The sequence below is a fragment of the Sebastes fasciatus genome, chromosome 24 (assembly GCF_043250625.1).
Source record: "Sebastes fasciatus isolate fSebFas1 chromosome 24, fSebFas1.pri, whole genome shotgun sequence".
NCBI lineage: Eukaryota > Metazoa > Chordata > Actinopteri > Perciformes > Sebastidae > Sebastes > Sebastes fasciatus.
This window is the reverse complement of record NC_133818.1, coordinates 5,407,903-5,431,638: the sequence shown is the minus strand read 5'-3', so window position 1 is coordinate 5,431,638 and position 23,736 is coordinate 5,407,903. Positions and strand designations below refer to the sequence as shown.

The following is a 23,736-nucleotide window of genomic DNA, read 5'->3' as shown; positions in this document are numbered from 1 at the left end:
TTGGGAAAACAAACATGAGTTTCAGTCATTTATTCATTCATCTTGTTTTCTTGAACCTTTGGCAAATTGTGTGTGTGTGTGTGTGTGTGTGTGTGTGTGTGTGCACGAGCTGCGCTACAGAGTCAGTAGAATACCATCTGTGGAAGCTGAAGGTCCAAATTCGCATGTAGTTTTTGCAACTAATTTCCTGTTTCCGCATCGATTTTTTAAGCATTACAGCCCAATAGTTCAGATTTTGTACCAAACATTGTTTTTGATCTGGACAGCCCAGTTGTTTTATGTGCAAAATGTAATTTAGTTGGATCAAATTTGCCGGATAATTTGAGGAGAATATGGGCTATGGGCAAATATGATTAAAAAAAGGTTATTTTTATAAAACGGTCGCTATATTGTGACAGTAGTTCATGAAACAGGTAACCTGAAAAAAATCATGTGCCTCCGGTGTCCTCTGGTGCTCCTAACGGCATCTGCAAGATTTCACAGACCGGAGGAAAACAAGCAGTCAGAGCTGATCTGTCTGCTGTCCATCTGCCGTCTATGAGAGCCAGCTGTCAATCACTCGTGAACTCCGACCAAACGGTCAAACTAGGCAGCGCTGATCAAATATGAATCAATATTCTGTTACGTTAATGCCTAATACTCTCCTCAAATGTTCTCAGAATCATCTTGTAGTGCACGGTTTAGCTGTAAAATGAGAAAGTTTGTGACGTTGCCGCCATTGTGATATCTGGTGAAGGAACGCCAAGTTCTGGTCACATGACCGGAGCACAGCCAATAGGAACGCTCTTTCAATGAAATGACCTATGATTGGTCAAAGTCTCCCGTCACGGGCTAGACTTTCTGAAGCCTGATAACAGAGCCATGAGGAGGTGCAGAAGTCTAGTTTTCTCTGAGAACACTTGAATTACAATATGCTGAAAGGTTATTATGGAATTTTTGCCCAATGATGCCAAACATATGCGTCCTACTGCCACTTTAAAAAGAAAAAGGTCTAGAATAGAAACGTGTGATTCCAGACATGACAGGAGACATTATTGGGTTTGTACTGCGGTGCATGGAAAGCATTCAGAACCTCTCTGTTATTTGATGTGCCTGAAGACACGTGTGAGAAGAAAAATTCAGAAGCATTCAGTTTTATTAGTTGGCTATGTGAACCCAAAAGCACAGTTTCTATATCATGACAAAGACGTTTGGTTTTGTCATCAGTCCTGTATTGTTGTGTGTTGAGTGGTCGAGGCTACTGAGTGGCCTGTCAAGCTCTTCTTCGTCTCCATACCAATAGAAGGAGAGGAAGGGCGGTTCATTGGGTAATTTTTCACATAGGGAAACCACTCAAATGGTACAAAAAGTGACCCACTCGTGCAGCATCACTAAGGTTTGATCACCCTAATATCCCCTTTTCTTTGTGCTTTCTCTTCTCTGTCGTTCTGACAGACGTAAAGTTATATTATCACCTTTTTTTCTCCAGACATTTACTAGCACTTGATTGGATCACAAGCCAAGACAAGCCTTGTCATCCTTCATAGCTTTGATCAAGAACAGTTTGAGTAACAGGAGTGAGGACCTATCAAAAATGAACATCTGCCAACAATACAATACAAATTTCCATTGTTCTCTGCAGTCTACCTGATCTGCTTCGAGGAAAGAGGTGAAAGAGTTCATCACCTGTCTGCAGAACCACCCAGAGCACATGTGATGGGTCTGCCAACATGTCCACTGCTGCTCCTTCAATAGCAGTTTACTACCACTAGAGGACGGAAGAGATTCATCAGATAGAGACGCACAGTGCAACAAAGCACACCAACAACCAAGCGCACTTTTTATTTGGTGACATTTCATAATGGAACCTGGGGTTTTCTCAGCTTTAAAAGCACTTATGTTATTGTGAAATGTCCTTTTAATATTCATTTGGCTGGTAGTGGCAGGTTGTTAGCTGTAGAGCTTTTAAGGCAGACCAATCCACGTCCGTTATTACCAAAACAGATGTCAACATTTTGTATTTCTTATCATGTTGTTTTCTCAATAAAATCAATTCATAAGAAACTGGAAACTTGCTTTTAGAGGTGAACTGGACCATTCACATGAGATTGTTTCGGTAGTGATGGAGGAAGATGGTGCATCTCCATAAACAAGACAACACAGGACTGATGTGTGATCATTTAGTATTCACAGTGTGTCCTAAAGGGTGCACTGAAATGAGAACTTATACCTAGAAGCACCCAGGACTCAGGGGGGACTGACCGCCCCCCTTGGTGCCACCATGTCCGAACAAACTGCAGCAAAAGTGCCCTCTTTGATGCTCCTATGGTAGATAAAACATGATAAAGTGCCCTGTAGGGTGCCCTTCTAGTAGAGAAAACGTGATAAAGTACCCTCTAGGGTGCTCTTCCAGGAGAGAAAACGTGATAAAGTGCCCTCTCGGGTGCTCTTCCAGGAGAGAAAACGTGATAAAGTGCCATCTAGGATGCCCTTAAAATTTAGAAAACACGATGCAGTGCCATATAGGCAACCCTACATGCATGCTGGTGCCCGTTTTATCTTTTGGCCCCTGCCCCCTAGACAACCCGAGTCCGCCACTCCCTAGAAGCTGATATTCCCTCCTGTGTTCGCAGCTCTGGGATTGAGTCGTGTTAGATCCCACAGTCCGGCTGTGACAGGCTGAAGCTGATTCCCACGAGGGCCGCAGTAACTCGGTATGAGAAAGCAGATTAAAGAACAAACAGCGTCCTTGTCCCTCCATCTCAACCATGTTACAGGTCAGACCGGTGAACCCTTTGATAGTCTCCCACTGTCTGTCTATCTGTCTCCATCACTGTTTCTACGTCATCTCTGCGTCTATCTATTTAAAAGTACATTATACATAGATATGGACATCAAGTCTGTCTTTCTCCATGTGTTGGGTAACTTTCCAAGCTGCAGGCTGACAGGCCTACATGTCCTCGGCTGCAGATCCCAGGACATCAAAGCGCTCTCTGGGAAGCTCGGGGAGCATGATGGGAGAGTTTTAGAGGGGCCACGAGGAGCTTCCACAGGTTCCCATGGGAGAGCCGGGTCTCAGGTCGATCTCCCAACAGCTATTGTCATTGGTGGGTTTTTGAGCGAGCGCTGAGACCCTTGCGGTGGTTTGACACGAGCCCGGATTCTCTGTTTCAAAGAGAAGACCCACCTTCAGGTGAAGTTTGAAAGAGGAGCTTAATCACCACGGTAACTTGTATGTTGGCGCCCCCCGACCCTGACCCCACGCACATATACACTGTCCTCCAGTAAGAGGCCCTTTGGACAGCGGAGGATAATACCATAACAGCATGGATTGAGGTCAGTGTTGTTTTTGATCTACATGCCTGCTTCATTACCCTTAAAGCTGCACTAGAGACAGGTCCATCCATGCTTGAAGGAATAGTTCAACAGTTTTGGAAAAATGTTTCCATCGATAAACTCTTTCTCTTAACATAAAGTCCTAAAGCGAGCTTGGCTCCGTCCAAAATGAAAACCTTTCAACTCCTCTAAAGCTGACTGATTAACACGTTTCATCTCTTTAGTTTAACTTGTATGGAAAGAGAAAAGTGAAAACAACAATTAGTGGTTTTAGGGAGAGTTATGTGTTGAGTTAAACTACAGAAGAAATAGTCACCACAAAAGCTGTTGACAGTAAAGTCTCCCAGAGTAACTGGAGGCAGATATTTCAAAGCTGCTCTAATCCATATTTTTATATTAACAATGGTTGAAATGATTATGTGTATGTGAAAGGGAATCATGACAAACCCTCAGAAAATAATCACTCGACTCTGCAGTTATACTCAGACTTACGGAGGTCTTTTAGCGTCTTTCAGCTCATTTTATTTTGCAGCTCATAACTTAAATGTTGTGGTTCACTCCTGCAGCAACCAAATGACAAAGTTAGCACCTAGCTGGCGAACATAGTGGAGCATTTAGCAGCTAAAGAGACACATATTTCTCTCAGGAGGTGGTGGAGACCAAAACAGAGCTAAAAGGAGAGAGAATATTCAGCCTGGTCTCCTAAGAATTACGCTCCCATACAACGAAACAATTACGTTTCAAGGGAAAAGTATTTTCTCCCGGATTACGTTTGTTTTTGACGTATCACAAATACATTTCTAATCATAGTTTGTAGAGGTCCATGTAGGGAGGAGCCGCAGCCGGAGAGAGCAGGGAGACACCGGCACCCGGTCGGTAACGAGACGTTAAAGTAACTCTCTGCAGAGCTCCGTCACTTCACAAGACACGGGAAACCTCTGTTGGTCTGGAGGAGCTGCAGCATTTATTTCTGCCCAAACGTCCACTGTACATTCACTAGATATTCTCAGAGCTAAACTAACTCTTCTGCAGTGTGGAGTGAGCGCGCGTTCACGTCTAGAGGTGGAGCGAGCTGAGTGAGAACGCGCGCTCTCTCTGAGTGAAGGCAAGCAGACAGAGGAGGAGAAGCAGCGGCCACCCGCGAACGCGCATATGCGAGCGCGCATGTGTCCCGACCCAGTACATTTATACGCTTAAAAAGTTACAAACAGTCCCTTTAAATAACGTAGCAAACATATTTATTTTAAGCCAAACCATTATGTTTTCACTAAGCCTAACCAAGTAGTTTTGTTGCATTTTGGTTTTGTTTCTTTTCACAACGTTAACCACGTGTTTAAAACTGCGACTATAATCCTGGAGAAAATACGTTTCCCTCGAAACATAACTGAGAATGCAGTGTAGTTGTATGGGAACGTAATATTGTAGGACCGTGTTTCCCACTTTTTAAAAATTGACAAAACATCGTGACCTAATTCAAAATAGTCTATAAATTAAATTTGTGCATAAATGAACTTAAAACAAACAAACAAACAGAATGTACGCTAGCCTTTCATATTAGATTCAATCTTATACGTAGGCTACAATAATATGTCAATGTTTTCACAGCTTCACAGCGTGCCTGAACTGTATTAACCTGGATTTAATCTCCATTACAGCGCTGCGTTTTCTGGATGATATCAACCCCAAAAAAACTATTAAGACACTCTTTCAGCACATTCCACGCTGTGATTTATGAGGTGTGATGAGACGGAGCTATTATTCACAGTCGGCTTATCACACCTGTGTCTCCCGTGGACGAATGTCTCAGTTGTGCATCCAAACTTCTCCCCTGAGTTTTAGATATGTGGGCCACCCCTGGGCCAGACCACATGGTTCACGCCTTTAGATTTATAGCACCCAGGGAGGCTTTGGGTCAGTATGAAACCTCACACGTAGGCTAATAGATAATATTACCTATGGGCGAGTTTGGAGTTGTGTTTATACTGTACATATATATGTGGATACATGTATGAGTGTGTGTGACATGGAGGGAGTCTATCCTACAGCTAATTACAGGCCGCTGATCCCGTCAGCTGTCACCGCCACACTCTTTTTACATGTCAATGACAGCCAAATGGGACCTCATATCCTTCCTCCAGCTCGTACAAAGCTCCCATTGAAAGAGACGGAGAGAAAGCGAAGGATGCCACTCCTCGTCCCAGCTGGCGTCGGCTCGGTGGCGGAGGGCACGGAGTCTTGTCCGTGAAATAACAACCACTCCTCAAATCCTCCCCTTCATCCTTCACCTCTGCCCGGCCGCCTTCATCATCGCCTCGGCCTAATCTGGGCACGTTCGCGGGGGACGTGCACCCCAGACTCCTTTTGTGTCCGCCAGCGCTTTGAGGAGAGAGAAACGGGAGGGTGTTAAGGGGAGCAGAAGGAGGGGTGGAGGTGAGGGCAGCGGTGGCGGTGGCGGTGGTTGCTCGGGTTTTGCTTTTGGGAGAAGAGGAGGAGAAGTTGGCAGGGAGCCTGGCCGTGGCACTGCATACAAACACGGGGTGAAAACACAAGGCCTATTTGTTTGACTCTCCCATCCTCTTACCTCAGGGAGAGTGGAAAAAATTGCACGAGACAGCCATAAGATACGGTCCTCGCTCGCCTCCTCCGGGGCAGCCATCGATTCTGCAACGGGGAATGGAAGACAAATGGAAAGGAGTCCACGTCAGGAAATCATTCACCATAATTCAATGAAAAGACTTGGCGCTTTGCCCAGCCTTGTTTGCTTCTTAAAATAACAGTGAAAAAGCACTTTGATTAAATATAAACTACTATCAGACATTACATGAAACAGCTGACAAAGTCAAAGCTGCATGTCTCCCACAGTTTTTACATCTTAGCTTGATCTCCCGTGGACTCAAAGCAGCTGACATCAGCGCAAACGCCACAATTCTCCCTGATTTGTGGAAGATGAAGTCTTTACTGTATGTACTGTACTCGTCTCTCTCTGGAGTCCACGCTTACATGCACATGAAGATGCTATCTGGTGTGGAAGGGGGACGTCGCCGGGTTCCCAGTGCAGCTGCAAATAACGTTGATGTGGCATTCCGACATGTCGGTGTAGAGTGGGCCACGCACCAAGCCACTTCCTGCTCCGAGCAGCGAATATTCACGAGGGAGGCTCGAACCAGACGCCTCTGCTGATCAGATATGTTTTCCAGCATTTTGTGTATGTAAATTAGCTCTGGGCCACATTATTATCAGCCCGTATCAGCAGACGTTAAAGAGTTTCATGTCTAAGTTCTTCCAGTCTTGACAGCGCTGCAGCACATGCAGACCTTCGGGATCGTCTGGTGTTTCCATTACACGTGTTCGTGGTAGTCTCGTTCAAATCGTCCCATTGATAGGAGACAATGCTTTCCATAAAACAGGTACACCGAAGGAGCTGTAAGTATCGCAGCGAGCCGCAGGGTTGACTGCTTTATGACCGCTCTGGTCTTAACCGCAGCTCCAGCGAGCAATCCTAAAGGGAGGCTTTGTGGTTGAATGATAAAGCAGCCTGACACGTCTGGAAGGAGATGGGCTGATGCTGAAATGGGTGTTTATCTATTTATGCATCTGTTTGCGTTTAAGTACGAAAGTCTTGACATTTTTGACCTCATCTTTGGATGTTGAAACAAACGTTTTTAGGGAAGAAATATACAAGAAAGGATATGATTGTTTGTCGTTGAAGGAGTGACGGTTTCTTCCACCAAACGACGTAAAGGACTGGAGCTCCATGCACACTAAATGCTTTGACCCGTCTCCTGGCATCCTCTCTGAGCTGCTGCAGAATATATACGGCCTTCCTCTCTCTGGTGCGCCACACCAATTGTTTCCTCAGCGCTCCTGCAGGGCTCTGACCTGTGACATGAAAGAATCGGACCTCTTCTGGCCTGGAATTGATCCGGATGTGCCGCAGGTCAAGACGTTATGTTCGAGGATCATTAGCCATTAGCCTCCCTGCTGCACAAACACATGTGCACGTCAATGTATGTGCAAGGTTTTGACCAAAACAGGTAATAGATCCGATTTATGCCCCAAAACTTGCCATTGCAGGTTTCTTGTGATGCCAAAATGATGAGTTCAGCTCCTTCACAATAAAAATAAGAAGAGATAAGAAGCTTCAAGATAAGGGCGTATCAGAGCGAGTGGAGGAGGCAGATATGGAAGACCGGACGTGATTTAGGAAGGACGGGGATTCAAACCATTTTTTAAAATAACATGGGCGCACAAGTGTTCACGCAGGCTCACATGACACACACAAGGCTTCAGGTGGCAAACTGCACCTGTGACAGACCTGTAAAAGATTTCAAACTAAGATTTCCATTATCAAATGCTAACTGAAAATGACATGGTCATTTCCCTCATGTTATTACCCTTCTCCGTCATAACATCTGATGCCAATCAGTATAATACAATTCTGCTTTTTATCTGATTAGCGTCTGACATTTGGATTTAATTGAATGCTCATGATGGACGTTCTTTGCTCGGTCTGGCTGTTCGCTTAGCATCAAAACAGCTCAGAGATTGTTTTTAAACGAGAAGAAATAAAATAGAAATATTAGGACTGTCAAATAGTAATAACGCGTAAATTTGTTTTAATGCCACTGATTTCTTTAACGCATTAACGCAATCAATCTTCCGGAGGTTGTACCGGGCTCAGTTTTAAAGCTAGAGTGAAGATACTGGTATCGTGTGAAACTAGAAATGGCGAGGAAGAACTGTCATGTCCATTTTCAAAGGGGTCCCTCGACCTCTGACCTCAAGATATGTGAATGTAAATGGGTTCTATGGGTACCCACGAGTCTCCCCTTTACAGACATGCCCACTTTATGATAATCACATGCAGTTTTGGGGCAAGTCATAGTCAAGTCAGCACACTGACACACTGACAGCTGTTGTTGCCTGTTGGGCTGCAGTTTGCCATGTTATGATTTGAGCATATTGTTTTATGATAAATGCAGTACCTGTGAGGGTTTCTGGACAATATCTGTCATTGTTTTGTGTTGTTAATTGATTTACAATAATAAATATATACATACATTTGCATAAAGCAGCATATTTGCCCACTCCCATGTTGATAAGAGGATTAAATACTTGACAAATCTCCCTTTAAGGTACATTTTGAACAGATACAAAAGGTGCGATTCAAAAATACCGATAAAAAACGTGTGAATAATTTGTGATTAATCATCGACAGCTCTAATAAATATAAATTAAAAAATATGAATATTTAAATATAAATGTAATAGAAATAAAAAACAAATAAAGATATTTTTAAAAATAATAACAATATTTTTAAATATAAATAAAACATTTTTCAATGCGATTAATTACATCTTTTATCTTCCAGCTCTTCACAGCCCAAAGTCTTGCAATGTCGTCAGCCCACTCCGTCTCTGTAAGCGAACAATGTTGTAATGCAGTGATCTTAGAGGGGAAGAATGCGACAACAGAATGGAAATACGGGAGAAATTATTACATTTGAGACCGCGAGGAATGCACCAGAGTCGAGCTGAAACGGAGCATTTGTTCACAGCGGGTTAGCGTTGACAAACAGTGGGCGGCTGATGCTACATAGCTGAAGGGCTCTGACACCCGAACAGCAGGCTAGAAAGTTTATTTGTAGTAAATGCATTTTATAAAAAAGAAAATGCAAAAAACAAACTGGGTTGATTCGACATCTTGTGGGCTGCGAGGATGGGTGGCAGCGAGGAATGTAGCGCGCTAAGGAGTACCCAATGAAAAGCAGAGCGCCGGTGGCTCCCGGCCCGGCGTAGAGACTTGGCAGTAAAGCCGGGAGTCATGTGCCTCCATTTAAATGAGAAGGCAAGAAAAGGAAAGAGAGAAGGGGAGGAAGAGAAATACTGAGCTAAGAGGCTGGGGACTCTGCCAAGCCGAGACACTTGAGGAATGCATCAGCAGCAGCTCCTCGCTTCGCAGTAATACCATTACAGTTACTGCTGTCTGAGTCAGGGAAACAGCCCTTATAGTCCACTCAGCAAGTCTCATAGCCAGGGTAAACACATGACAGGTATCAGACCAAACACTGAGGAATCTTGAGGAAGAAACAAGCATTTTTTATTTAAAGCGTGCATCCACATGTCTGCTTGCACATCCAAGTGCTCGTTGTCGTGTCTTGTCAATGTTTGTGTGAGAGCGTGAGGCATGTGGTGTGACTACAGCCCTGTCAGTTAGTTAATAAACACAGGCCTGTCAACAGCTGCTGGTGATGTAATGTAGATTCTCCTCACTCTCCTTATCCTCCCGCCTCACCCCGCCTCCCTAACTCCCTCCACCACCACCACCACCACCCTCCCTTCTATTTACAAGTCTTACTGGGTGTTGCTGCAGACTTCCAGCAACCGGCAGCACAGATAGTGTGTTTAAAGAGTGTGTGTGTGTGTGTGGCTTACCCCCCCCACTGTGCAACACTACCAGGGGGATTTTTTTTTACGACAGCATGTTTTCAGCTGCCATCAAAGGAAATTCCACTTCAACAGGTTGTCTTCCCAACCAAAACACCTCTGAGAGTCTGGGAACTACAGAGCTGGCTGCAAACCTGTTGAGTGGAGAGGATCCGGCCGCCGGCGCAAAGTAAGTCTGGATTCCTGCTTGTTTTGTCTTCTGAAACAGTTTCACCTCCATTCAAATGTCTTTGAGAAGTGTGCAAAAGTGTGGTGCAGATGATGCATGATGGGATGGCTGGCAATTAAGGCTAATTGCCTGCAATGTGTGCAGGAAGAGCTTGTGCAAAACTATGGAAATGGTTGGTTTCCCTGGTGAGTAATAAGTATGGCTTCATATATTTTAGTGCTTTATGTTAATGTTATATGCTGTACTGTAACTGTCAAGCAAAATAAATGTGAGCTTTAGATTTGGACTGCTTGAAACATGACAAAATGACACTGCTGAAGTAGTGTTAGCTAACCTCTAATTGGGAATTTCAACAGCTTTTCCCTAAGAAATGTCCAGCAACACGTGACGCACGTGTCAATTTCCACTCCAGTCTTTTCAGAATAAAACTACTTAGTTAGGTTTAGGAAAAGATCATGGAAATTTGTGTCTATATACACAAATAAATACTTAAAATTGGATTTTTAACCAGGAGACCCGTGTGGACTAGTGCTTTGAAGTTATATAAGTGACGTTTGTCACTTATTTTTTTGTGATGTTTGTGACGTGTTTTCTTTCGTAGTTGTGTTACGTTGATTTCCGTACATATTTTACTTACAGTGTGTTCAAATCCGCGTACTTCTGTACTTACACTTACTATTTTGAGTGCATAACTGCGTTCACACTGGGAAGTACGGCATAATGCAGTGCACGGATGTTGTACTCAAAACGGTCAGATCGTTGAGTGTGGAACGCTGGACACTTTCCACACTCAATTGTCACCATCTTGGCTACGTAGCAGAAGGGGCGGGACCACGGCCACTACTCAAGCATACGTAGATAACAGAATAAAACAATACGTAAACATACCGGTGCATTTTCAGCCAACAGGAGGACACATCGTAGACGACAACGATGTTGGAAACGTTATTTCCACTCTGCTTTCATTTTTTTCTTCAACAAAGCAGGCAGATGTTTTGGCGGGTAGTTGACGGGTAAAACCTGAAGGAGGCAGCAGCAACACAAAGGACGCCAGCTGCCGTAAAACACGAAGAAGAAGAAGATATTTTGGCGGGTAGCGAGCCGCGGTGAAATGTTGTGATCGTCATTTCCGCCACAGAGTATTCGATTTGAGACGACCCTACCCCGTTGAAATTTACGCACTACTCAAGTAAGTACAGAGTGCACAAACTACACTGAAGTGTACTTCAGGAAGTACGTGGATTGGAACACACTCTTAGTCTACATACTTACTTTTATGTTGGCTAGCTAACATGTGTGGTCACTTAAGGCTAATTAGCTAAGCCAGACGCTGTGGTTGCATGCTTTCCAGATTTAAAATGCTTATAATTATGTTTAGTTTAAGCACAGTAAAGTGTCATATTATGTGAACAAGTATTCACAATCAAAGCCACTTCTTTACCAGAGGAAATACCCTTTAAATGTTGACTTTAAAGGTTGAAAAACGACCGCTTGTGCTTTGTTTTCAACGCTAAACTGTGCCAGCTGATGTTTGCAGGACGTTTCTGCACACAGGAAAACATGCGGAGAGATAAACACACACAAATGGACTGTTGTTTCTCAAGCTGTCAGCAGCCTGCTGGTGAAATGCCTGTGTTCAGTTATTTAGTGAGCTGCCAATCGTGTGATGCTCAGCATACCAAAGTGAGAGGGGGGGGCACGGTTGTGTATTTTGATAACGGTTGGAAAATTCCTCTGCCCTCTCTTGGCTTGCTTCATCACCCCCTGGGCCTTTGGAGTTTATTTTTCTACCTGTAGCGTTATCATGAGAGAGTTCAGCAGCGAGTCGCGCTGTCGGACGAAGCACGCTGGGCTTCGGCGGAGGCTCCCTCGACAGGAAGCTTTTTTTTTTTTTCCAGGATGTATATTAAAGCATCCTACGCATCTGGTGGGAGAAGCGCTGGGAATTGCAGGGACTCCCCTCATGAACAGGATGACGACATTGCATTCATTGTTTTTCTTTTTTTCCACTAGACCTCCAACCCCTCCCGCCTTTTTAAACCCCCACATTAAATTCCCAAGTACTGCTGACTGAACAAGATTTAAAGCCGCTCAGACAAGTCCGGGCTGCCGTCTTTATCATTAGAAACAGTCTCTTGTTATCTTGTTTGACTTGATTTTGGTTCGGAAGTAATTTAGGTGTTTGCGTAGTATAACATCTGAGAACCAGCGAGTGCTGATTGGTTGGACTGGCGTCATGTTTGACAGGCTTTCTTGAACAAGTAGGCTAAGTCAAATATTGATAATACACCCTTCAAAGAGACAGACTGGCTGAGAGGGCCTCATGCAAATTTAGTCAAATGTATCACATAAAAATCTCAATGTTGAGGACACTTAAAAAGACAGAACTGGAGCGTCTGGTGATGAGTCGATTAAAAATGCAGAGGTGTCACATATCTGTCTTCTTATTGCGAAACAGATGATGTATAAATGCCTCACGGTCCTCCTGCATGCCTCACAGCTTTGTGACTGTCAAAACATAATGAGGAGCTCCATTTGTTCCTGATTAAATAGCTCAAGCTTCAGTCACGTAGTCCCTGCCTTTCAGCAGCTCGTTCACAAGGCGTTTAGCGTGCAATGAGTACGCCTTTCTTGAGCTCCTCTTGTCATCTGTACGCCATGTAGTCTGTACTGACTGCACAACACAGTCTCACGGCAGTTTGTGAAATAGTCACGAAATTAATCCATTTGTTTCTTGTACATAGACACAAATTTCCCTTTTTTCCACGTGATGCACGTGTCAATTTCCGCTCCAGTCTTTTCAGAATAAAACTACTTAGTTAGGTTTAGGAAAAATCATGGAAATTCATGTCTATATACACGAATAAATACATAAAATTGGACTTTTAACAAGGAGACCCGTCTTGACTGGTGTTTTTTGTAGTTATATAAGTTACGTTCGTCACTTATTTTTTAGTGATGTTTGTGACGTGTTTTCCGTAGTTGTGTTACGTTGACTTCCGTACGTATTTTTCTTAGTCTACGTACTTAACCATGACGTTTTTCAGACCATTGCAATGTATAACAGACTGTTGCTATGGGCGCAATTCTGATGTCAGACTCTGGCGGTCCGTTTTTTGTGCCAAATTATTGATTTCTTAGTTAAGTAGCCGTGTAATAAGAAGGATAATCTACAGCTAGCGGGTCATTGTTATGAAATAACGGCCGGCTTGCTGTACATTATCCCTTACTAAGGGATTTTAAAAGGCTAAAATGCGTACTCATGACGTTTAATGTCGTGGTATTTATGCGTCTTTCTGTAAGACCGGTTTGGCAGAAGCATGGTGGTCTTGTAGCGACAATAAGTAATGGTAAATTCAGTACCTTTGGTTGGACAAAACAATCTATTTGAAGACGTTAATTTGGGTGCTGGGAACTTGCGATGGACCTTTTATAAACCATTTTTGTCAGGTTATAAGGGAAACTAAAGACACAAGCAAATAACCATGTAAACGGACACCCAGTTATGCAGACAAAGCTTCTACTTATACCACAATAATGTGGCTCGAACAAGCCCATACTTCCCTTAATAACCTGGTTTAAATGCTCATGCAGGATGATGTGCACATGTTCTGTCTGGTCCTAATTAATGTGATCCTCCCTTACTTGCAGCATCATCATTAATTTGAAAGGGTCTGTTAAATTGACCTATTAGTCTTGACGGTAAGCCTCTCATTTTCACACCCATGTGATAAATACTTAAAAGTTGTTATGATTACCAGCATGCTCTGTTCTGGCCACAGTTATGAGTGAGCACACAGTGGAAAAAAATTCAGAAAAAAGAAGCTTAATGATTGGTTTGCTGACAGTATAAAAACAACAGTGTAAAATATGGCTTATTGTTCGAGGCTCCCAGACGCAGTAATTCCATGTTAGGCCTCGCCAGGCTACAGTTGGTCGTGCCAACTGTACCGGGACACATGCAGAGACAGGATCAGACAGACCGGCCAGCAGAGGGACTCAAAACATCCGATCAGCACACACCATCTGTGCTGCTAGAATACAGATGGACCTCCGCACATTAAACCCCACATCAGACACTTGCATGCTTCAATTTGCCCCTCAATGAATGGTAATAGCACCTCCCCTCCCAACGTCCCCTCCCACTCACCCCCGCGTGTAGCAGGCGAATTAAACGCGAGACTCAAACGTATAATCTTCATTCATTCTCCCCGGACATGGCAATCTGGGTGAATCATTCAGAAGAAAAATAAAGAGAGGACGAGGCTCTGTACCGGTGGGGGGATGCCTCTGCGCTGACCCCGTTTCCCCCTCATTCACAGGGCATGGAGACAAAATGAATTGGTTCCTGGGGCAAAGGGGGGTTGCACCAATCAATGTCCAATCCCATCCACCATCCATTTTCAGGCCCTGGCACTTCCTGGCATTGCTCTTTTTTGGGGCGTATTGATCACAGAGGTCCAAGCTTTTCTTTCTGAGACCTTTCAGTATATAATAGATGTGAGCGCTAATTGGAAACTCATGCAAAAAGCACGCCTGGAATCCCCTTCTCTTAAGTCCTTGGCTCCTTCATTCGTCTCCTCCAGATGGCCATTTAAATGTTTGCTTAAATTTATCGTATAGTTTAACCCTCGGAGAGATCCCGACCGACTTTACTGTCTTTCAGACGCTGTAGCAGGTTCAGTTTTAGAGATAGAGGGAAGCTACTGATGTCATCTGAAACTAGAAAACCTAAGGAATCCATTGGTACCAATCACGTCCTACATTTTGGCGAGGGGTCTCTTGACCTCTGACCTCAAGATATGTGAATGAAAATGGGGTCTATGTGTACCCACGAGTTATGTTATTTTGAATATTTCTGCATACTGGGGTCCCTAAACAGTCTCTGAATTACATAAATTGGGTCTCGCTGTAAAGCTGAGACTCTTGTGGATCCAATGAGCCCAACTGTATTCATGTGTGATGATGTTAGTCCCCATAGTAACCATTTCATTGTAGTGAGACCATTTTTAAAAAACTTGACCTCTCTGTATAAAATGACCTGTGCTGACCTCTAGGATAATCACAGCCTCATGAAACTGTAGAGCCACAAACTAGAGACCTAGAGCATTCAGAGGATGGATGGCTTTCCTAGCTAGATTGACAATAAGGGGGTTTCTGAGCAGTTTAAACAACAGAAGTGCTCGCTATCCAATCGCCGAAAAATGCAATTCTTGCAGAAATCTCCAAATGTCAAAAGTTTTTGATCACAGCATGGCTTTTTCTATGGTGTTCCTTAAGATCTTAGTGTCTTAATGTGGTATTTTGGAGGGATTATTGATCATTTTTATCAATTCTCGAGTGGTAAAAAATGGTTAAATTTAGCACCGAGTCTGTGTAAGAAATGGTATCAACCCAAAAATGGCTGCAACAACTTATGAGAGGTCTCAGAGGGTTAATGTATAACCCATGACTAAATCAATTCACAATAAGAAAAGCAAATGTAGGACATTCTTTTATTGCAGATTCCACTGCAATTATTCCTCAATGAAAGGTTTTGTTTCATGAGAAAGGGGGCAAAGTTCAAGCCACACACTTCACCCACTTGATATCTTTGTTTTGAACTCACCATGACAAAGATTTCTTACTTGTGGCGACTCTTTGCACAGTGTGAAATGAGCGTATGCGTGGGTGAATGCCTGACTGTATTAGGTACAAAGGGCAGTATTGTCACTTGTGGCAGAGTGTGGTCTCTCTAACACTGCCGAGTCAGAAAGCCAGAGGGTGGAGCGGCAGTGTTTCTTTACTGTATGTGTAGGATTAGTGGAGTGCCAGTAAAAAGGCTGGTGATTGCAATAAACGCACAGCTGCCTAATTCTTCTCTTCGCTTACAAAGGAACAGTATCAAATCCGAAGCCATGACGATCCATATTCATGGACAATCTGGGCTTATTATCACCGTTTATCCACAGCCTGTTTTTCTGTACAGCGATCTCTCAATGGGTTTAAGTGTTATCATTAAGCTGTTATCCCCTCACATTATCCCTGCTGTAGTGTGGAGCTGTCTGGGTGCTGGGTGACCTCAGCTGGGTCCTCCCTTGTTCCTGGAGCAGATGTTAAAGAAGGGAGCCCCCCCCTCCCTCCTCCCCACCTCAAACAACCTCCCCACTATCCCAGCGCGCCTCCTCCCTTCACCCTGGCATCTAATTAGGCCTACAGCACAAAGACTCCCAGATGTCAGCGTCCTCCTGGCCTCCTTTGATTATATCCTTTCCACCCGACTGGCTGGCTCGCCGACTGGCTGGATGGCCGGCTGGGGGCCGTGTGGACTATAGGCGTTGACGCGTGTCACTCCGCGTAGGTCAACACCGAACCGGTTTAACATATCAGTAATTGCTTTTAGTGTAAATCACTGGGAATATGGAGGGAAGGAGGACAGTCCTGAACGGGTTGCAGTTGCAGACTGGATTGTCATAGGCAAAGGAGCATTTACATTTTGTCAAGATGTGTAGCTTTATCCAAGACAAAGTGACATCTTTTGAGGAATATTGTATGGCATTACGTTGATCATTGGATCACTAGTTAGCGCAACAAGTGCAGTCCAAACAATCCAAAGCAATGACACCATGGTCTTACACCAGCTGTGACAGTTTAAGGCGACGCTCTTTAAACGTCTCAGGTGAATGCAATGACTGATGAGAGACTAATTGTCTCTGGCTTTGACTGGCCGGGTGCTGAAGGGTGTAGCACGGAAAAACTATGAATAACTTCTTTTTAAAATGAATCTTTATTGCATCTTAATTGATTTTGTTATCTTGCAGGCGAACTCTGTTTGCCCTTAAGCTGGTTGGAGCTTAAAAGGGATAGTTTGGGTGTTTTGAAGTGGGGTTGTATGAGGTTCTTATCCGTAGTCAGTGTATTACCTACAGTAGATGGCAGGAGCAAAGCAAAACGTATTTTAGCCACCTAAAAAGAAAGGCACTGGTGTCAGCTTAAGTGTATATTTAGAATATTTCCACTGCTTTACTTTGCCATCGGACGGCCCTTTCCGACGGGGAACTGAAGCTGTTATATATGCTCTATTCAAAGCCACCAGACTCCATTGACAAAAACAGTCATCTTACCTCGCAGAACACGGAAGGTGGAGTCTGGTGGCTTTGAAAAATAACGGCTTAAATTCCCTGTTGGAAAGGGCTGTCTGAAAGTAAAGCAGTGGAAATATTCTAAATATAGCGTACAGTTAAACTGATATTAGGTTTTTTAGGTGTCGAAGATCCGTTTTGCTGCTGCCTCCGTCCACAGCAGTACGTTGCTTTGCTCCCGTGCTGGTACTCCTGTTCTGACTGACTATGGATAAGCAGAAAGACTAATCACCATTTGGTTTATTTAACTGTCAAAGACAGGAGTTTTATCTGAATACCCCAGATATCTGACTTTTAATGTGTTTGTTTAATCTTATCACTTCCGATCCATCCGCTACCTCATCCCTCGCACTTTCTATACCCTCAGGAAAATGGTGTCTGTGTTTTCTACGTCGGGTCTGCGCAATCAGACATAATCCATTTTAATCATTTACTCAATTTCCTATAACCCCCCCTCCTATCTCACAACCAAGGGAAGCCATGGGCTTCACTTCCTCTCCTAATCTCCAGCGGAAAGGGACCAAACTGAAACGCAGTCTAAACATGGAGCAGAGTTTTTCATCTGATGCAATACACTTGCACAATTAGCCTTTACAAAGACAGACTGAGAGACAGGCAGCAGTCTGATTAGGCAACTTCCTCATAACCCGAGGGTATTATTCAGAAATGGGGCAGAGGGAGACGGTGTCATGTTAAGAAATATAAACGCAGAGACTGATCCTGCGTGTTTGCGGCTTCGTGTCGATACGTTTGGACTTCCCGGATTGGCGTCGGATGTAAAACGTCACGTTGATGTGTGGGGACGTTTGACAAGTGCAGCCACGCCGCTCAAGCTTCAGACAGGGTGTAACAGATATAGCCTGGAGCAGAGGCAGAAGGCACTTTAAGGACGCCGTTTGGGAAGTGCGGTTGCATAAGTAGGTTTGTGAGACAAGTAAACACAACTGACCTGAAAAGAAATGGGATGAATACACTTCAGCCTCATCCTGAAGCTTTAGCCAATAGTGGCACTTAGCAGGCGTGTGGTTATCGCACCAGCAGGTCTGTCATGAGATGATTTTGGGAGGTTTGCTGTGATCATTTCTAAAAACAACTTGAGTTCACTGTGAAAAAAATACTCTTAGATAATCTGAAAAGAATAAAGGTTCATTATGCTGTAGTGTTTTAACACAAGGTTGCAAGAATGGTACTCTTGTTGCTGACCAAAATCCTCGGAAATAATGTTTTTAAACTTCGCTTTTGACGAAGGAATAAATTAAACTCTCTAATATTGTAATCTAATTACTTTACCATTACTTTGATAGGTTAATTCTAGGGTTGTCAGTCACTTAAAGTAGTTAATCGCGATTAATCTCAAATTAATCGCACATTTTTTATCGGTTCAAAATGTACCTTAAAGGGAGATTTATCAAGTATTTAATACTCTTATCAACATGGGAGTGGACAAATATACTGCTTTATGCAAATGTATGTATATATTTATTATTGGAAATCAATTAACAACACAAAACTGTCAAATATAGTCCAGAAGCCCTCACAGGTACTGCATTTAACACCCATAGAACCCATTTTCATTCACATATCTGGAGGTCAGAGGTCAAGGGACCCTTTCTTGGCCATATGAAACCAGGTTTATATGATGTCCTTTAACACGAGTATGTAGGTGGAATCCCTACCAGGATTAATCCACGCATACATGCACATGGTTTTACAAGTTGTGTTGCACAGATAGGGTCTCTGACCCCTGTGGCGTCCATCAGCTGACCTTTGGCCCCGTCCTCGCCAATGAGGAAACGGTGTGCTTACTTTGTGCACCACCACAGTGACTCTAAAGCCCGGGCTCTTTGTGAAGGAGTAGTATGCGTGAAGTGAAGTGTTTATCTTCTGCTGTGGCCTCAGTCAGACCAGGTCGGACTGGTTCCCAGCACTGTTTGGAGAGGCCTAGAAAAACAAAAGGGCTGAAGCTTTGGGTTGGAGGGCGGGAAGCCTGGGTGACGCTGAGAGCAAGCAGTAAGATCTAGCTGGAGCTTTGTCAGGCCAGAAACAGTCTCACTCCCAACTCGTGAAATATGAAGCTTGGTCCGTGCCCCTACGCTTCAAACTATGACGCTATAGGTACCTCAGTTTTGGACGTGTCAGGGATGCCGTGTGAGTTTCTGCTTGTTACATGCATAGTGTCTTTTCAAAATAAACTTCCAACCAGTGTTAATTTTGGCAGCTATTTTAGATTTAGTCTTCGTCTTAGTCATTTTTAATCCTTCATAGTTTGTGTAGTTTTAGTCGATGACAGCTGTAGTGGCGTGAATTTCAAGAGAAGGTTTTGCAATAGAAACTGAAAGAAATGGGAGATAAAGGACATAAAGAAGACCGCTGATGTAACTGTGTCTGAAACTGCTGCCGCTGCTGCTCTGGACTTGGACTCTGATCTCCTGTAAAAGGTGAAAGCCCCTCTAGCAACGGAAACGTGACCGACCGGACATGAGGTGTTCCTTGTTGACTTTCTCCCTCTGTCCTCCACTCCTCCCCCTTTCCCTTCCCTCCCTCCCTCCCTGCAGGGCTGCCCAGGTGTGTGGATCGCCGCCGGGCAGAGGGACCATGATCAGACACCTGGAGAGGAGGGAGCAGTTAAAGAGATTGTCTCTTGACAGCAGCCTGCCGGTAAGTCAATCCACAACACACGAACGTCTGTGAGATTGGTCACTTAGTCAGGAAGCAGACAAAGTGGAATGTCCTCATTTTGTCTTGATGATCTATGGACTTCATCCCCACTGGGAAATATGTCTTGCAACTTCTATTGGCTTGGACTAGAGCAGATTTCTAGGTGAAACACATTCATTTAAAGGTTTAAGGATGTTGTCTTTGGGACCATGTTGTCATTGCTGCGGGTTGTTTGGACTGCTGAGCATTTGTTTGGCGCTCTTTTGTCTCTTCATGCTGCTCATAACTATCCACTCACCCAGGGTTTTGTTTATTCTCATCTGCTGAGGATGAAAAATGCTTCACTTCCTGTGTTCAGGCGACTGTTTCCCAGGAAATGTCCACTTAAGTTGAGTGATATATCTATTTTATATCAATCAGACAACAAAATACATGTATAAAAATGCCACAGACGCCATGAGATTCAAGCTTTAAGAGTCACATTAAAGTGCACACATCCACGTGTCAAGCAGCAGCAGAGAGAGAAAACAGCCTCCCCTGACTGTTTATGTGAAACACACTGTGGCCGCCGGTGATTGACAGGCTTATCTCATATGCCGGGGCCGCTGTTGCGAATCACAGGAGTGGAAACTTGTTTAGACTCAGGGTTAACTGAAGGTGAATCTGCTCGCGAGCAGCCTCTTTGGAATGTCAAGTGCGGACGTATAGTGGCTGCTGTGTTGTGTCTGCGCGGTGGTGGAGAAGCTTAATTCCCCCTCAGTGCACACACAGTGCAGTCACTGCACAGGAAATAATGAATCAAAGGGTCTTAAAATAGCATTTTAATATAGGAAAGGGCACATTTGTTGCAGATTAAATGGCATCTGTTGGAGTGCAGTGTCTCTCTAGAAGGGTGTTATTCTCTTAAGGGAAAATACACCCTTAAAACACCATTAAGTAATATACAGTTAAAAGCTGGGGAATCTTGTTGTTTATGGTGCAGTCTGTTGCTATGATCTGTTACTGACTGTGAGGCTTTAATGAAGCCGATAGATGTCAACACCCTTTATTGACTTGACCTGACTTTATGACTTGCAGCTGACCTGTTTTAACCCTCTGCTGACATGCAGGAGAGCCTCGGTGATTAAAGGAAAACTACATTGACGTTACATAGATTCACCATAAATACACATCCCCAAAATAACTTCTGCAATCCACAGAACATTCAAAATTGATCAGCCAGTAAAAGAAATCTTTGATTTGGGACACAAACCCCCTAACCGTCAATCATTTCCTCCAACTTAAACCGCGACATGAGAGTGAATCTAGAACTTGAATCCTCTCGGTGAGACGAGACAACCGCCTAATTTATAATTCATCCGCAGTGGTTTAGCTTTGTGAATGAGTAACTTAATGTGATGCAGCGGGCGATCGCTTTCTTGTGCCGTTTCTTATCCTCCGACTGTGTGATTCATAAAGGCTTCTCCGAGCGCTATCTCTATCATTACTGGTTGATATGAGGTTTAACTGCTGCTTTAATTGCTTTAATTGGAGACACGGCGACCTGATTTACAGTGAGGGAAAGTGAAAGTAGGTCATGTTTGTGATATGGGTTTGTGATTCAACATGCTCACATTTGTCCACTCAACTATCCATGCATGCATCCCCCCCCGCCTCTTCCTCCTCTCTTGTGCACTCATTTGACTCTCGTTTGTCCTCTTCTAACTCACTTTCTCTCCTCTCCGTCTCTTTGTCTTACTTTCTCTTCTTTTCTATCCTCACTCTTTCCTCCCCCAGTGACTTGTTCTCACTCGGGGCAGCAGGAGCAGAAGGGTGCTGGGTTGTTTTAATAGTGGGACATGAGGAGGCCCGGAGCGTTTTGGTAAAGGTCCAGCATGGATCTGGTGGCGGTGTGCAGATTTGATTCCATGGCATGAAGAGAGCAAGCTGAAGTTTGTTACCCTGTTTCATTCAACTTAAATGAATGTAGTTGCTTAATATATGCACTGGGGCTGTCAAAGTTAACGCAATTATAACGTGTTAATGCAACGTGCAGGTTTTATGTTGTAGTGGGCTCAGTTTTAAAGCGAGAGAGAAGATACTGGCATCATAAGAAACTAGAAAACGTAATAATCCATCAATCATCAATCGAAGGAAAATAAATAATGCTCCAAACTCGTGATTAAATATTTGAATCGATTGACAGCCCTAATGTGCACACGTCTTTCTTGGTGTTAGTAAAGGAAGGAAATATCACTTCCATGATTGCTAGATCATCTGCACACACATGACACGGTAATTTGTAAGTTATTTTGCCTTCAATAACAACGCTTTTGTTGCTTTTGGCGTGTCATGTGTGTGACGTAGAATAAAAAGTGAGAAAGACTGCTAATGATGGGCAGAACTGGAGGTGGACGGGTCCAACAAACACAGGACTTTCAACCAGGAGACCCGTGTTTGTATCCTAAAATGTTGTTGATTTATTTTACGTTATGTTACTTAGTTTATGTATTTCTTTAACTCAGTGGTTTTGACTGCAGCCATTACTGTAGTTTTGTGTTTCATGGTAACAACGTGGCGTGTAAATTACACACAAAAAGCCTAAAATGCATGAAATGTCATGCTTCTTATACGCCTTCTCATGAGATCAGGTTGGCACGTCATAACAGACAGATTCCCTGTAAAAACACTTGATTTAAAATCATTTTATTGCATCAAAAGAAGCATTTATTCATGCTGAATCAATGCCACATAGATCACCATCTGCATCGTTGTAGATATGATTTATTTACTGTGGATGCTTTGTGCTGCACTTTGTGCTCTTTTATCTTGCTTTTATATATGTAAAAGCACTTTGAATTGCCTTTGTGTATGAAATATGCTATATAAATAAACGTCCCTTGCCTTGCCTTAAAGTTACAGATGCAAATTGTGCATTTACTGGTTATTGCCCATGCTATAAAATCAGCCTTTGTTCAGTTTGAGGCCACTGAGTTTGTGTCTAAACTCTGGGTCTTTATCCTTCCAGCGCTGATGGGGGACTTGATGTCTCAGGCCCTCGTGGCCCTGCTGGCCCTGGCACAGATAAACCTACTAAGTCCTGTAAACACTCCTTTTCCTGGGAGGATATGAGCCTCCGATACATTTATTTTTTCAGGCATCTGAGAAAACACACGAGGCCGTCTCTGATATTCCATCACACGACAGGCATGTTCAGAGCTTTTCCCCTCGGCGTCACCTGTGAACCAGCTTTCAGCCTGAATTTACATAACGCAGCGTCTGCTCACAATGTACATGACGTGGTGTGTGACCTGGACAGATGTGATCCAGAGCGCTGCTCAATCTTTTTTTTTTTTTTGCGGTAGATTACACTCATGTTTGGCCTTGTTTTGTTGCACTCACAAGCTATTCCACGTGTTTCATGGCCTGTTAGGAAGAGAGATTTTCCACCGGGGACGCCCCTGACAGATTTTCACTTCACACTAGCACACAAAAGCTCGAGACAAAATACCATATGTCAGCTGAGGAGCAGGTAAAATATTTATGTCTGCTCCTCTTTGGATGGATTACATGGCCTAGCTTCATACAAAGCTTCTATCAATCGTCTATGGGTAATTTGGTGAACATAGGGCTTGAATGTCAGTCAGGACTTCTGCCTCACATATGCATAATGCATCGAGCCGGCATATGTTTCCTCAATGTGTGCAGGCGAGGTTTGAGGGAATTTTTCTGGTTGATTTTTCATCGACTTAATGTATCTGTGTGTGTTTGATGTGGACACATTTGTAAGTGAAGTGGACCCTTAGTCAGCGTTATCGGCGTCCTATCGATGCGCTTCATTACAGCGCTCGGCTCCTTCAGCAGCAGCAGCAGCAGCAGCAGGATGAGTTAGACCATGTAATCTGGATCAGGTTATATGGCCCAGCAGATACAGCAGCTACTCGCTGCCAGAGTAACTGGGGCACCATTTGCATTACATAACCGCCCGTGTTGCTGGGTTGATTCTGCGCCGCTATTTATTTTTATCATTTGATGCCCGCCTGCGGAT

General features: G+C 43.8%; 1 protein-coding gene across 1 annotated transcript in view; it reads left to right on the top strand.

Annotated features, from left to right (window-relative positions):
* Positions 1-9,682: 9,682 nt before the first annotated feature.
* LOC141763142 (nck-associated protein 5-like) overlaps positions 9,683-23,736 on the top strand; it is a 134,341-nt gene continuing 120,287 nt past the window's right edge. Inside the window, exons 1-2 of the mRNA XM_074627513.1 lie at positions 9,683-9,930; positions 19,607-19,709. Coding sequence (XP_074483614.1) covers positions 9,797-9,930; positions 19,607-19,709 — 237 coding nt within the window. The 5' untranslated portion in view covers positions 9,683-9,796. The remainder of the gene's footprint in view (positions 9,931-19,606; positions 19,710-23,736) is intronic.